This window comes from Branchiostoma belcheri, unplaced genomic scaffold, assembly GCF_001625305.1.
Source record: "Branchiostoma belcheri isolate BF01 breed outbred unplaced genomic scaffold, Haploidv18h27 scaffold262, whole genome shotgun sequence".
In the NCBI taxonomy this organism is placed as follows: Eukaryota; Metazoa; Chordata; class Leptocardii; order Amphioxiformes; family Branchiostomatidae; genus Branchiostoma; species Branchiostoma belcheri.
The window spans coordinates 142,599-157,755 of NW_017803868.1; the positions used below are offsets into that span (position 1 = coordinate 142,599).

General features: G+C 41.6%; 2 protein-coding genes across 5 annotated transcripts in view; one reads left to right on the forward strand and one right to left on the reverse strand.

The window, feature by feature from the left end:
- The window catches only part of LOC109472034 (leucine-rich repeat and death domain-containing protein 1-like), a 14,697-nt gene extending 7,769 nt beyond the window's left edge, over positions 1-6,928 (reverse strand). The window contains exons 1-5 of one of the 4 annotated variants that reach the window (XM_019771603.1): positions 6,817-6,928; positions 5,929-5,999; positions 3,217-3,333; positions 1,418-2,618; positions 1,002-1,114 (exon numbers count right to left, since the gene is read on the reverse strand). In XM_019771603.1, coding sequence (XP_019627162.1) covers positions 1,002-1,114; positions 1,418-2,603 — 1,299 coding nt within the window. In that variant the 5' untranslated portion in view covers positions 2,604-2,618; positions 3,217-3,333; positions 5,929-5,999; positions 6,817-6,928. Of the gene's footprint in view, positions 1-1,001; positions 1,115-1,417; positions 2,619-3,216; positions 3,334-5,928; positions 6,354-6,816 lie in introns of those variants that run through there. The other 3 variants (XM_019771604.1, XM_019771606.1, XM_019771605.1) reach the window with 3 other exon arrangements.
- Positions 6,929-14,421: 7,493 nt separating this feature from the next.
- Positions 14,422-15,157, forward strand: part of LOC109472032 — a 40,126-nt gene continuing 39,390 nt past the window's right edge. The window contains 1 exon segment of the mRNA XM_019771602.1: positions 14,422-14,495. Coding sequence (XP_019627161.1) covers positions 14,422-14,495 — 74 coding nt within the window.

Below are 15,157 nucleotides of genomic sequence, written 5' to 3' on the forward strand. Positions count from 1 at the left end.
TAACATGATGTACTGTATTTACAACGACTCTAAGTATCAGGAAAATTGTCTTTTCCTTTCCCAATGGCAAAGTGAAGCTCACACACACTGTGACAGTTCACATTCCTTGCTTCAAGTGGCCCAGCGGAATCGTGCTTTCGCTTCAGTGGGGCTGGGGGGGTGTGCACATTATTTGGAAGAGCACTCCATATTTGGAAGAGCACTCCATATATGGGAGCCCGGATGGTAGATGGCGCGTAAAAATTGCGAACTTTGTCGTTCAATTTCGCGGTCAAAATGTGGCCCTGGCAAAAAATATGTTATAGATTATAAAAATAGACCAAAAAGTCTACCATGTCAGATAGAGTTTTTTTTCTATATTAGTATTTCCAAAAAGTCCTCAGGCACCCTTCAATATGACCTTAAAAACAGAGATGGGCGCCGCCTATGCGTCACTTGATGCGGGAAGGCTCTTTAATTTTAAAAGGCATCTTAGCATGCCTGAGAACAGCTACATTGGTGACATAATTATCCCACTTGAAATAAAGAATACTACGTTAGTTACGCATGTGAAATGCGTTTTTTTTTTTATAGCGAGACCACGTTTCACTGCCATAAAGCTGAGAATTCTGGAAACAAACATGAGTGAATTGTGAGCTTCTGGTTACCCCCAGACTCTCTTCTGTCTGGCAAAGGAAGCTGCTACTGGTCGTCCTGCAGTTGATTTCACCTTCCAGGGAAATATTTTCTGCCACGGTGGACCCTAGAAGTAAACTTAGGAACCACGTCCAGCTCATAGTTGTTAATACGGACTAATGGGGGCTGATCAACTCCCTGGCCCATCACTTTTGTTTCCTTTATGATTACAGTCAAACTGATGTCCTGACAAGCAACTTGATCAGTAGAAGACTAGCTGCTTTGATATGCAGAATGGCAATTATTATACCAGCTGAACATTTCGTATTCATGAAGATTATCATAGGGAGGCATTTGCTTTTAGCTCTACATGTGTGCAAAGTGACCTTGATGGCCTTTATCTCCGCCTTGTTGAACCCCAGGCTCCGGGCGATGGGCTTCCACTGGTCCCGCTTCACCTTCACGGACAGACGGTTGAAGATCTTGAATAACTCTGACTCTATATCAAGAAATAAAACAAGTGGAGAAAATGCATCAATGTGTCATTAGCGACACTACATTAAAGTAAGACTGGTCGTAAAAGGGGTACGTGTGAGTTGATAGAAAGTCGCAATACAAACCGCTATCTTAGGAAGGCAGGTTAAATTAACTACACATTTTAGATAATATCTATAACAAATTTCAACAGAATACATAACTAGTATTTAGTAAGAATAATATAAAGATGCAGGATGCTACTGGTACACCCTGATCTTTCCATATCCATTTGTATTCTTTCAGTTGACCTTCAAACATGACTCACCTTTCTCGGCCTCCTGCTTCAGGAAGACCATGATAGCACCTGTCCCCTGTAAACACACATCCTGAGGAGGGTATGTGAGGGGGTTATCAGAAACATGCAAGTCCTTCAGTTTATCTGCTCGGTGGATGGCCGTTGGGATACTGGTGATGTTGTTGTTCCTGATGTCCAGTATCTCCATGGCAGGCAGTTCACACAGGACTTCTGGGAATGTGTCGAACTTGTTGTACCCGAGTCTGACCTCACGTAGGTTGTGCAGGTGACTCATGGTGCTCGGCAGGGTTCTGAGGAGGTTATGTTCTAGTGCCAAGAACCAGAGGTGTTGGAAGTTTCCCATTTCATCTGGGACAATCTTAAACTCACAGCCACCAGCATACAGTTTCTCCAGTGTTTCCAGCTGCAGAACGTGTCTTGGGAACTCTTCAAACTGACAGCCGCGGACACTGAGTATCTTCAGTCTGGTGAGTCGCCTAACGTCACTAGGGAGGCGTCGGATGGGGTTCTGGCCGACAGCTAACACATCAAGGTTGGACATGGAACAAACCCCTGCTGGAACCTCTGATAGCTGATTACAATTAATGTACAGTTCTCTCAATGTGTTCAAGTTCTCAACCCCAGGAGGTAAAGTGAAAAGTTTGTTGTTACTGGCATCCAACAGACCAATGTTGGACAGAGCACAAACCCCTGGTAGAACTTCTGTCAGCTGATTACCATGTATGCGTAGTTCTCTCAATTTCTGCAACTTTTCTACACCAGGAGGTAAGGTAGCAAGTTTGTTGTTACTGGAATCAAAGGTTACAAGATTGAGACAGGAAAACAGTTTCGTAGGAAGTTTCGTTAACTTGTTATCCCTAACAAATAGCCATTCTAGTTTTTGTAAAGCTTCCAACCCGTCAGGCAACTCCCTCAAATTGTTGTTCTGGACATATAAGTCTTTCAACTTTTGCAAAGAACCGATCTCCTGTGGCAAACTTGTCAGCTTGTTGCCGTAAGCGTCCAAACGGAAAAGTTTCTGCAGACGGCAGATCGCGCCCGGAATGCTGGTGAGTTTGTTGTTGGAGACATCTAGAATCTCCAGGTCAGCGATATCAAACACCTCCTCCGGGATGGACGTCAGACCCTGGTTACTCAGGTCAAGTTCAAGGTGACCGTTGACTGTCTGCGGCTGGACGTCCCGACGCGCCGCCATGTTGAAATAATTGTTCTGCATAACACAAAGATTTTAAATATGAAGCCCCAAACCCGCATTTTTCTGACATGCAAGCGCTACAGCAAGATAATGCACAATCTATGGCGATAAATTATCTACTAAGAAGAGCTTGTATAATTCTGGGCCCGAACTTTTTAGCTACAGCATGACCTTGAAGAAATTGTCACTTCCATCTATATGCAACTCCTTGCTGAGCTCCACCGCTTTCTAGAGGGTAATTGCTGCCAAACCGTGTAAACCATTGCAAGATTCTTAGGTCTAAAGCCCAGATAACGCATGTAGAACCGTTAGATAGCGTTTGGGCCGAAACTAAGAACGTAGACGAGCACACTATAAGGCTCGTAATGTCTATCTTATGTATATGTATTTATTGTTCAAAGATAACTTTTTAATTGTAAATCATACTGCATTTCAGCCAATGACGGATGTTGCTGTATGGTGTATAAACAATTCATCGAGACACAAACCTGCACTCACACAAACACACACACACAAATATACACAAACACACGACATATACACATACACAAACACTCATACACACGCACATGCACACACGCGCGCACGCACACGCACATATACACACACTTACATGTTCTTTGTTCTACACAGGAAGGATATCCAGACTTGTACCCAGAACCATGTCTACCTCTACTTCTATGCCTGAATGGGTTAGGGTCAGGATCAGGCTCGGTCCTCAGAATAGTCTCTGAAATATTTGCACCCAAGAAAATATGACAGTTACTTTATAATGGTGCATAACGGCAAAATATTCAGATTATATTTGATATATTGGTTATCATAGAAGTTTATATGTACTGTTAAAAATCACAGTACAATGTTTCACTTTCTTCCGACACAAAGAGGAGTATGGGATCAAATTTTCAACGATCACTGTCGCCTCAACTCGCGTGAGAAACATGACTTCAGGGATCGATCGAAATACTGGGTGCATGTGCACCTTTAATAGTGCACCCAAAATTGGATCGGTGCACCCAATTTTTGACTGTGGGTGCACCGGTGAACTAAATCAAGCGAGGAGTCTAGTGCAAAAAGATCGAGGCTTTGTGTGATTTCAAGATTTTTTTTAATATTCTTTTTTCGATCTCGGAATCCTAATTTACCTTTTTTCGGTAAGATCATTACTGTGTTATTTCCATAGTGATGCAATTTACACTCTTGCTACGATCATTTTTAGCATTCTTTACGTGTGGAACCCTTAGTTTGTTAAGTATACTGTGACGTCTTTCCCAGAAATTAAATGTTGCTGTGTAGAAATTTTGCATTTTACCCTTAGCAAGTCATTTGAATTCATAATTTTACCTAAAGTTTACCCTTACTTTAAAAAACAAGCAAAGGAACATGTTGTTAAGAAATTAAGCAAGATTATTGATGCTATCGTGTTTGTCATTTGTTTAAATTTCAACCAACTTCTCTACCAGTTTATCATCAAATTTTGACCAAGTTTAAACATAAGATTGTTGATTGTAGTACAGCTGTTCTGGTACAATTAAAAGTACTGTACAGTCTGAAGTGTCTTCTTTTGGTAATTTTTGTGTCTCTTTGGAAAAAAGAATTGCAGGAGCAGTAAGGTTGGTTAGATAGCTAACGAGGAGCAGTGATGTTGTTAATTTGATATTAGTAATATTTTACTTATTAATGTACTACTGGAAATATGTGGTGCACCCAAAATTTTTTGGTGCACCTAATTTTTTTGGTTAGGTGCACCAGTGCATCTAATAAAAAAAATGAATTTTGATCCCTGCTTTATTCACACGAAACTATATGGATACGTGACGTCAGCAATTGATCAAAGCAGTTTATATGCATATTGAATCACCGGACCATACTGTTTTATTGGACAAAGTCAGAGTATTGGACACTGAGATGGACTGCGTTTTAAGAGGTATAAAGGAGGCCAAATATATCAGGGCACTCCAGCCATCACTTTAGTGGAGACAGGTGACGATAAAGTCCCTGGCACGTTTGGTCAACTGTTGACATCACGTATCCGTAACGTCTGTATCCGTGGAAATAAGGTCACGTGTCTGTAGCCGTAAATCGACTTTACGTTCAGAAGTTGTTTGTCACTAATTATCCAAATCAAGGCGACAGTGTTCGTTGAAAATTTCATTCCTGTGTACTTAATATTGTACTATCAGTTCTATTGGTTAGATGTAGGATTCTATACCCGCTAGCAGTATAGAAATGTTATACAAAATTGAGGCCGGAGAGGGCTCATTTGTCACTTGTAAAAGAATCTGTAAATCGTGACATATAACATAAAGAGTTATTATATTATTTTTTTTCACTAGTAAGAGTATCCATCAATCTAGTACGAAATAGTTTTGAAATAATCTGATACGTGTCTGTGGCGTCGGGTGGCGTAGTGGTAGATCATTCGACTGTGAACCGGAAGAGTTCGATCCCGAGTCGTATCCGGAACATGTCTGGACATGCGCCCGACGTTGTGTCCTTGGGAAAGGTACTTTACACGACTTTCCTCACTCAAGCCAGGTGTGAATGGGTACCTAACTTCGGTTGGGGAAAGCCGTATCGAGGTAACCTTGTGGCGCCGATATGCACATATGTACCATGTGTATTATGTGTATTTGTATGTGTATTATTACCATTTGTATCATTGTATCATTGTAAGCCCTGCGTCAATTCAGCACTATAAGGCTGCGATTGCACGGGTGATGTCTAGCCAATAAACAATCACTAGCACCTGTTTTGTACCTTGAAAGTTCTCAAAGTGTGTATCCCTGTCTTACAACGCACACAAAGCGCACTGTTAAGTGAAGACCAACACAATGATGTCTCGTTACGCACTACAACAGACTTGGGCTGTCTGGCGAGTCACGGTGGTGCAGGGTTACCCTGGGATTGTTATGGTTAACTTTGCATGCATCACTGAAGATGTTTTACAAACAATTGCGCCCGTATTGAATAGCAGGGTTTGTCACAGGATGATGTTCAAGCAGCTATTGTACATTCAGACATTAGGAAGTTTTGAATCAACAAGTCCTACCACCACCGCCCACTTAAAGCACACTATGTCTAATCCTGACATTTTCAGCCTAACTGACGCTACTCACAGTCTTCTTATACTCACAGAAAATGTGATATAAGGTTACTGTGGCGGTAAGCAACTAGGGGTGTTTATCCACGTAGACTGTATGGCTTGAAGTGTTTGATGTCACATAGGTATTCACAGTTCAAGTTGGTTAAATTGAGAAAGTTAACGTTTTTTTTTCGTGTGTTAGGCATGTTTGTGGAATGTAAGATGACAGAATGATCCCACCTGCGTAAACCTTGTTTGTTGTTGCGTTCAGACACCTGGACGTTCACGTAATTAGGGGTGGGTGGGCCGCTCTGAAAAAAACATCAGAATGCCCAGTAGCCAGCGCCGACAATGAACTATATAAACAGAATTGTTGGTAGTATTTGTGGAGATCGTAAAGATCTCAAAGAGAGAGAGAGTGGGGGCTCGAAAAAAGGAGGCCGGGGACTGAATGACGTGTCGCCCAGCAGCCCGGCTTGTTTTCACACATCTCAACAAATTTTCTCTGTTGAGACCCACAAATTTTCTGCACACGATGGCTTTGTGGTAATCTCCTGTCCAAAATTCCGAAGCGATTGGTGGCCGATGGCAAGTTTGTTGACAGAAATTGACGAAAGTGTGGACAAAGACCCTGAGATTAGCTAAAACGCAGCCATCTTGGCCGTTCTGGACGAAACCAACTATATGATCCAGAGGGGCCATGCTGCAGGGACATCTGCACACAAAAAAACAAAACACACGATGTATATTCATAACGCTGTTATCCCCAGATTGCGTGACAGTTAGATCAGGTTGCACACTACTATTCGCACCTGTGTTACCTGTCTGAAGATGGAAAGATAATCTGTCACCGTCTTTCTGGTACACATGACCTTGCGTTACCTTACGACATTGCATCGCCCAAAGCACAGGAGTTCACACCTGACTACAAACATGTTTCACCTAGGTACATGTAGTGAAAATCTGTGGGAAGGAAAAGCACCAACAACTTATTCTCACAGATTTCACTACATGCAACAGGCAGTGTTTGTAGTAAGGTATACATGTATTATGGAAGAGCTGTTATTCAGACGCTGGTGAAACGTCATTATCTCTAGACAAGAAGAATGGAACAGTTCCTTTACTCACACTTGTCACACCTAAGCTGAGCTCACACACGTTGGTGGACGTTACTGAGTTTCCTTGCTGGTAACCATGACAAAACATCCAAAGCAAGAATCACCTCGTATAGGAAATACGGGTCTGTCCCAACCCACACAGTTTTCTTTGTCCAGCGCATGCCGCAATGAAAAAAATGATCAGTCCCTTACTACAGACCTAGAAATTCCGAGAGGGTGGCTACCGGAGACGGTGTTGACCTAACGAACGTGTGAGGTAAAAAGGTCAAGAACGGGTCATGTGATGTTTTGGGGAGGGATCAAGTTACTTTTTTTATGAGGGGAGGGAATATGTGAAGCGATAAGGCGGCACAACACGGTATTAGCCCTATGGGGATTTCTATAGTTAAGGACCCCAAAGTGACTCACTTCGACTCACTGAAAATCATAGTAGGGTGCACAAGCAAGGTTCAGAATTTTGATATGTTTAATTTCAGGTATTGTGTACAAAATATGTGAAAATGAGCTTAAATTTGCCGGCTAGGTCTCTTCCCATGCCCTCTTTTATTAGCGCCACTGCGGAGGTCATGGAACTGCAGCAGACGCACAGTACTAGGCGGGGCGAGTATCCAAGCGCAAATCTACGCCGACTGAAACTTCAACACGCACCATAATTCATCTTTTACAGTCTCAAAACTGACGTATTCCTCTAACGTTTATCACAGGTTCGATGCCATGCACAGAACAATCTCTGCACCCTTCTCTAGTATTGTGCAGCACTACTTTGTGCCCGGACTACTTTTGACTACGGGGTTCGTCCATAAATACTGTGTTGTGCGGCCATTAGGTGGGGACCGGTTTCTTTTATGTTTTCAGGGGGGGCGCGCTTGTAGAATTTAGTAAGCAAGCATTATGGCAGTGAGTTGTTGACGTTACAAAGGATAGGGTTGAGATTGCTTATTCAAGAAATCAGTCAAGAAATTCTCAGTCCTGTTAGTTTTTAATCCTTCACGGCACGAGGTGCTGCGACTCCACGTACGTACGCCATAGAGGTGAATCATCGGATCGACTCGTGTACGGTCGGAAGATTATTGACCCCCCGCCCCCCACATACAATATCGCGTTTTTGCCCTATTAATGTCGATATTGGGATAGTGTTGTTTCAACTTACTATGTAGATAAGAGAATAGACAACTAAAACGGCATTTGGCCATCTTTAACTTAAATCTACACAACAACCTACCGTTGGGGCAGACTTAAATTCTGTCTATGCATTGCCCCACTGGGTCATACAAACACACATAAACATGCGGCAGGGAACTGAAGATTGAAAATGGGATAACCGTACCTAGCTTGTTGAAAAACAAGGGAAACACAAACATAGTACAGTAACATACACAGTGAAAACCACAACCTTCCTGCATGAAGGAAAACATTGATGATGCCCAGTGACTAATTTAAATGTGTCCTCAGCTGTCCCATTCTGATACCTACATGTCATATTCACAATTTGGTTCGGTGTTACGAAAACATCCACGACTTATTTTTCGGCGTATTTCAAGAAGACATAAAATTAGATGTAAATCGACTTTAACTAAAACCTATTTCATCACATTTTCAGCGGAACAACGAAGCGAGAAGATGCTAGAACTACACATTGTTTATGTACGTTTATAGCTCAATGATTGGAAATAAGATTTGTTGTGTATATCTACCCTTAGCCCTCACTCACTCACTCACTCACTCAAGGCCGCATGATTCCAAGGGGAGCGTAGCGTAGCCCGCTGAGGCAAAAATGTATATTGAAGGTATTCGGCCTTCATTTTATGAACCTTTTCTACTGCCCATCCATCCGCCCAGTTTACTACATCTCTACACAAAAGCTCTGTAAAAGGCTCTTTGTAGTCATTGGTTCCATACACTCGACTAATTTTTACGATTCTACGATGAACATCTTCATTATATTTCTCAAATTTACCATGAAAAGGATAGGTGTTGTTTTCTTATGTTGTGGAGAACCTGTAGCAACGACCTCAGTCATTGAGGACGAGAGTCTCCGTACTGGTCGCGGGTTTTCTTGACTACTCTTCGAACCCTCAGCGAAAATCATCAAGATGAGGACGAAAATGCAAAGTAGCCTGATCGAACGAGTCGTCCTCGTGTTGACTTTGCTTCAACCGATGACTCAAGCAGCAGGTAGGACAACAATAGGATCGCTCTTCTTTCGATCGGATCTTCTATTCAACTCATTCTTTTACAGGGGAAAATGACCTAAACAGTCTTACGGTCCACGTACATTTGCTTATCAAACGCAACTCAATAATTTTGAAAATTTAAGATGATCAAACTAACTTGTTTTTTTAACTATTACTTTCTTTGTGTTGACTGAGCACTTTTTGTATGGTATACCCTGTGGTTACATTGCACCATCCTATACCTGACCACCAGTCTGATGCCTCAAGCCATCAGACACGGTTTGTTGTGCAGAACGGTTTTCCCTGGTTTTAACCGCTGTGTTTAATAGAGATATCTTCCCGTCCGTCTCAGTCTAGGTCTGTTTCGTACATACTTGCCTTGTTTGAGCCTGTCAGGGGTTTTCATTCGTTTTCTTCGGGTATATATGACATAGTTCCCCCATTATACATTATCTAACCATAGTTATTGCACTGCTGTGTGGCTCAGGGCTACTGAAACGAAGACGGACGCAGTATAAGCAGCCAGGAGGTTCATAAGGGAAAAAAATTCCTTTGTTTTGCCGAAACTTACTTACATACCAAACATGGATTCATCCTCAACTTCTCGAGTTATGTTGACCACATAAGTACAAAAACACGGCACCTTAACCATGTATCATTAAAATTCTTTAGGAAAGTGGAAAATAGCCAAGTATCGATTCCGTACACGTGTGCAGTGCATAAGCATGTTATTAACTTGGGGTCGTGTGAGGCTATGAGTGTTGCCGTAGTTACCTATCAACAAACAGCTTTGAAACGGTAATATTTTTTAAAAGAGGCTGCACACTCAATATGAATAATTTAGTACGAACAGCTAATAAAACCAGGAGGCATGCCGTATTATTGTGTGCCGTATTAGAAGATCACCCTGTCAACAGGTTTTGTTTGCAAATAATTCTGCCACATATACAAAGACTGTTCAAATCCACCTATACTGAAGAACAGTATCTAAAACCCAGTGGGTATGTGTATAATAAAAGTCTTCATTCATATTTTAAACTGTGAAATTCAAAAATGTACTAGTTTACAATCAGGCCTTTGCCTCTAGATTCGCCACTTCTTTCTAACGTCTTTTCCATGGTTCCACTGTGTGCTGAAGTATTTTACTGCTATCCCAAGGCCTCGGTGGCTGTGTAGGATCTTGTGCCACTTTTGAGATGGCAATTATATCGGCTTTTATATTTAGGTATGAATAAAATCATCGATTCTCTTTATATTTCTTGTCCTTCACCTTACTCTCCTGAGATTTGGTTGAATGGATTCAACTCCGTCATTTTTAGGCCAAATGACCTGGCATCTGATACAAAGGTATAGAGGGCAAATACCCAAAAAACGGAACGGAACCTGTGCTTATAATAAACTTTCTTATTTTTGGTTACCAGAAATGTGCATGTTTCAAATCTGCCGTGTTCTCTAGCCTATGTTCCATATGCCTGGCATAAAACATGGCAGTTACTGACACTGCATACACATCAAATCAGGCAAACATATTTCACAATTCAGTTGACTATTGCTTCACCAACACATAGTGTATAGGTTAGGAAATAAGTGTCTCATATACGTCAGATGTTAAAAGGCACTGTGTTATACCCTTGCCCCCTCGATTACTTACTATGGCTTCTACCACATTATGTGGTAAAACATATTGCTTTCCCTTGTGTCTTCTTCTTCTCCTGCCATTTCGTTAAATGGATTCAATATCTTCAATGGGCTAAATGATATGAAATTTGGTGTTATGGCAGAGTGGCCAAATACCCTCATATCTTTTTTTTTATTATATTATAGATACAGGTTTTTAAATTGTTTTATTTGTTGTTGTTTTTTGGCCATTTTCAGGCAAAGTTACATTTTGAAATCTGGAGCCCTGGTATTAAATTCGACTTATCTGAAATTTTGTATGGAGATACTGGGACGAGGTCGTAACCTCACCGGACCAAGCCGTAACCTCATCGCCGGGTACCACCTTCGACCTCGCGGGCATCTGTCTAAGATTATGACGTCACGTGTGCTTACCAGTGCAAAAGATGTTCAGAAGAAGACGGTTATATCGGGTATTGCAGGAATGACTTATCGGTGCTTGCTTGACAATCCTCGGGATCAAGTCAAGAAATTCTCAGTCCTGTAAGTTTTTAATCCCTCACGGCACGAGGTGCTGCGACTCCACGTTCGCCATAGAGGTGAATCAGGGGATCGACTCGTGTACGGTCGGAAGATTATTGACCCCCCCCCCCCCCAACACACAATATCGCATTTTTGCCCTATGAATGTCGATATTGGGATAGTATTGTTTCAACTTACTACTATGTAGATAAGAGAATAGAGCACTAAAACGGCATTTGGGCATCTTTAACTTAAATCTACACAACAACCTACCGTTGGGGCAGACTTGAATTCTGTCTATGCAATGCCCCACTGGGTCATACAAACATACATAAACATGCGGCAGGGAACTGAAGATTGAAAATGGAATAACCGTGCCTACCATGTTGAAAAACAAGGGAAACACAAACATAGTACAGTAACATACACAGTGAAAAACACAACCTTCCTGCATGAAGGAAAACATTGATGATGCCCAGTGACTAATTTAAACGTGTCCTCAGCTGTCCCATTCTGATACCTACATGCCATATTCACAATTTGGTTCGGTGTTACGAAAACATCCACGATTCATTTTTCGGCGTATTTCAAGAAGCTATAAAATTAGATGTAAATCGGATTTAACTAAAACCTATTTCATCACATTTTCAGCGGAACAACGAAGCGAGAAGAAGCTAAAACTACACATATATTCTAGTAAATGGTTTTCATACCAGAAATAACTTATGTGCGTTTGTAAGAACGTTCTTCTTTATGTACGTTTATAGCTCAATGATTGGAAATAAAGATTTGTTGTGTATATCTACCCTTAGCCCGCTGAGGCAAAAATGTATATTGAAGGTATTCGGCCTTCATTTTATGAACCTTTTCTACTGCCCATCCATCCGCCCAGTTTACTACATCTCTACACAAAAGCTCTGTAAAAGGCTCTTTGTAGTCATTGGTTCCATACACTCGATTAATTTTTACGATTCTACGATGTACATCTTCATTATATTTCTCAAATTTACCATGAAAAGGATAGGTGTTGTTTTCTTATGTTGTGGAGCACCTGTAGCAACGACCTCAGTCATTGAGGACGAGCGTCTCCGGACTGATCGCGGGTTTTCTTGACTACTCTTCGAACCCTCAGCGAAAATCATCAAGATGAGGACGAAAATGCAAAGTAGCCTTATCGAACGAGTCGTCTTTGTGTTGACTTTGCTTCAACCGATGACTCAAGCAGCAGGTAGGACAACAATAGGATCGTTCTTCTTTTGATCGGAACTCCTGTTCAACTCATTATTTTACAGGGGAAAGGGACCTAAACAATTTAACGGTCCACATTTGCCTTTCAAATGCAACTCACTACTTTTGATTAAGATGATCAAAATAACTTGTTATTGAAATGTTCCTTTCTATGTGTTGACTGAGCACATTTTGTAGAAAGGCTGTAGTTACATTGCACCATCCTATACCTGACCACCAGTCTGTGGCTCATATGGAATGCCTCTTGCCAACATCCACGGTTTGTTGTGCAGCACCTTCTGCCCGGTTTTAACCATTGTGTTTAACAGGGATATCTCCCTGTGTGAGTCTAGGTCTGTTTCATACATCTTGCCCTGTTTGAGGACAGGGGGTTTGATTCATTTTGTTTTTAATCTCCGGGTATATATGACATAGTTCCCCCATCAAACATGTACTAATCATAGTGATTGCACTGCTGTGTGGCTCAGGGCTACTGAAAAAAAATGGGCGCAGTACCATAAGCTAGAAGGTTCATAAGGAAAAAAAATCCTTTGTTTTGCCAAAACGTACTTAGTAATACGTACCAAACATGGAGCCATCCACAACTTTACGAGTTATGCTGACCACAGAAGGACACAATGACGGCACCTAAACCATGTATTACTAACATTTGTGAGAAAGTGAAAAAAGCTAAGTATTATTTCCGTACACATGTGCTGTGCATAAGAATGTTATTAATTTGGGGTCGTGTAAGGCTATGGATGTTGCCGTAGTTACCTAGCAACAACAGCCTTCAAAAGGTAATAGGTTTGAAAAGAGGCTGCACATGTAGCCCGTACATGAATAATTTAGTGCGAACAGATAATAAATCCAGGAATCACGTATTATTGAGTGTAATAGAGGATTACCTTGTCAACAGGTTTTGTTTGCAAACAATTCTGCTACATATTCAAAGACACCATATTGTTAACGATGAATTTAAAACTGTTCAATGAGGTTTTTGCCCCTAGTTTTGCCACTGCAGAGCCATTTAGTTTTAACGTCTTTTTACAAGATCCCAAAGTCTGCTGAAGTATGTCGATTGCTCTCCCAAGTCTGTTTAAGGCCTCAAGGAAAAGCTACTATTGTTATTGGGTGGGCTGCTCTCTCTTCGCAGCCAAAAGCTGAATTGTGAGGAGCTTAAAAATTAATGTGGTTTAACCGCAGTGCTCTGGAGGGGCTACCATTCGGCGCTCACCCGGTTGCGGCCTTAGGACTGTAGTGTTAGTGCGATCTACTCACACCGGGAAGGTCCCCTACTCTTTTGAATTAGGCCATGTTGATTTGATTATATGGATGACATCCGCGCGCGCATGAATTTTCGGCCGTTTCCAAAAAAAAAAATTTCAACCATACTGTAAATCGTACAAAACAGAACAAAAATATACCGTAAGTTACAAAAAAATAAGTAAAAACTATACCAATGTCGTAGAATGCCAAAATCAAACGAAAAAGACAAAATTGTAAGGAAATGAACTTGAAGATTAGATTATTCGCCAAACCATATTCTGTCCCATTTGTTCAATCCTCAAGACCACGTAGATTTCATAATGAAAACAACTTTTTTTTTTGCAAAACTTTTTTTTTATTCGCACGCTCGCATCAGTTTTGGGGATGTCATCTATATAATCAAATCAACATGGCCTTAGTGTGGCTTACTCCAAACACGGGACCTCCATTTAACGTCTTATCCGAGGGACGTCTCTAACTGTAGGTAATATTTTCACCTAAGTGAAGTGAGGAAAGCGCCCTCGTGTAAAGTTTCTTTTCCAAGGGCTCAAGATAGGTTACATCGAGCAGTATTCAAACCAAGGACTTGGTTCGGAGTTGAATACCGTTACGCCACACGACCCAACTGTTCCGAGATGACAATTATATCAGTATGAATAAAATATATCGATTTTCTAGTTCCTTTCCTTCTTCTACTGCCATTTCGTTAAATAGATTCAACCAACCTTTGGTATGGAGGCATAGCCTCCTTCGCTGACTTGTAGGGCACGGCGTTATTTTGGGGGGGGGGCGGAGCGACGCGAGTCATGCCTCAGAGGGACAATTTCACCGCCGAGGGAGTTTTGCCCGGGAGGGACGGTTTCGCTGCCCAACAAGGGAGGTAATGGAGATACATGTTTAGTGGGCAAATACCTAGTGTCATAATAAACACAAAACGAACGAAGCCTATGCTTTTAATAAAGTTTCTTATTTTTGGTTACCAGAAATGTGTATGTTTAGAATCAGCTGTGTTCTCTAGCCTATGCTGCACATGCTCCCACTTAAACATTTTCGCATAGTCAGAGTATCAAACAAGCACTGGCGGCAATGGGGCTGCAGGCCGTGCCATGGACGGGATACTTCGCTGGGTCCTCCTGATATTTTAGTGGAGAAGATCATGAAGTGATATTATTCAAGCAAAATAAGGACAATCACTACATTATCAAAATGCTAAATATTTATAATACATCGCCCAAAAAGTTTACGATGATTTGGCGAAGGTAGGAGGTTGTAAAAAAAACTATTTTTTCACTGTTGCTTGTCTTTTTACTAAAATAGTTATTCAGAGATGGCGAGCCGATTACCGCTGTGGAGACGGTTACACTACAGCAGACGGAAGTACCGCTGAGTGCGACCCTTGCGGTATCTACCCATGCTGCTCTCCGGGCAAGTGGTGTGGGATCACTGCAGCTCACTGTGACTGCGCGGATTGTGTCGACTACCGTACCACGGGTCTGTATTTTACAATTTGTGAATGTGTGTGTGTGCTTGTTGTCTGCGTGC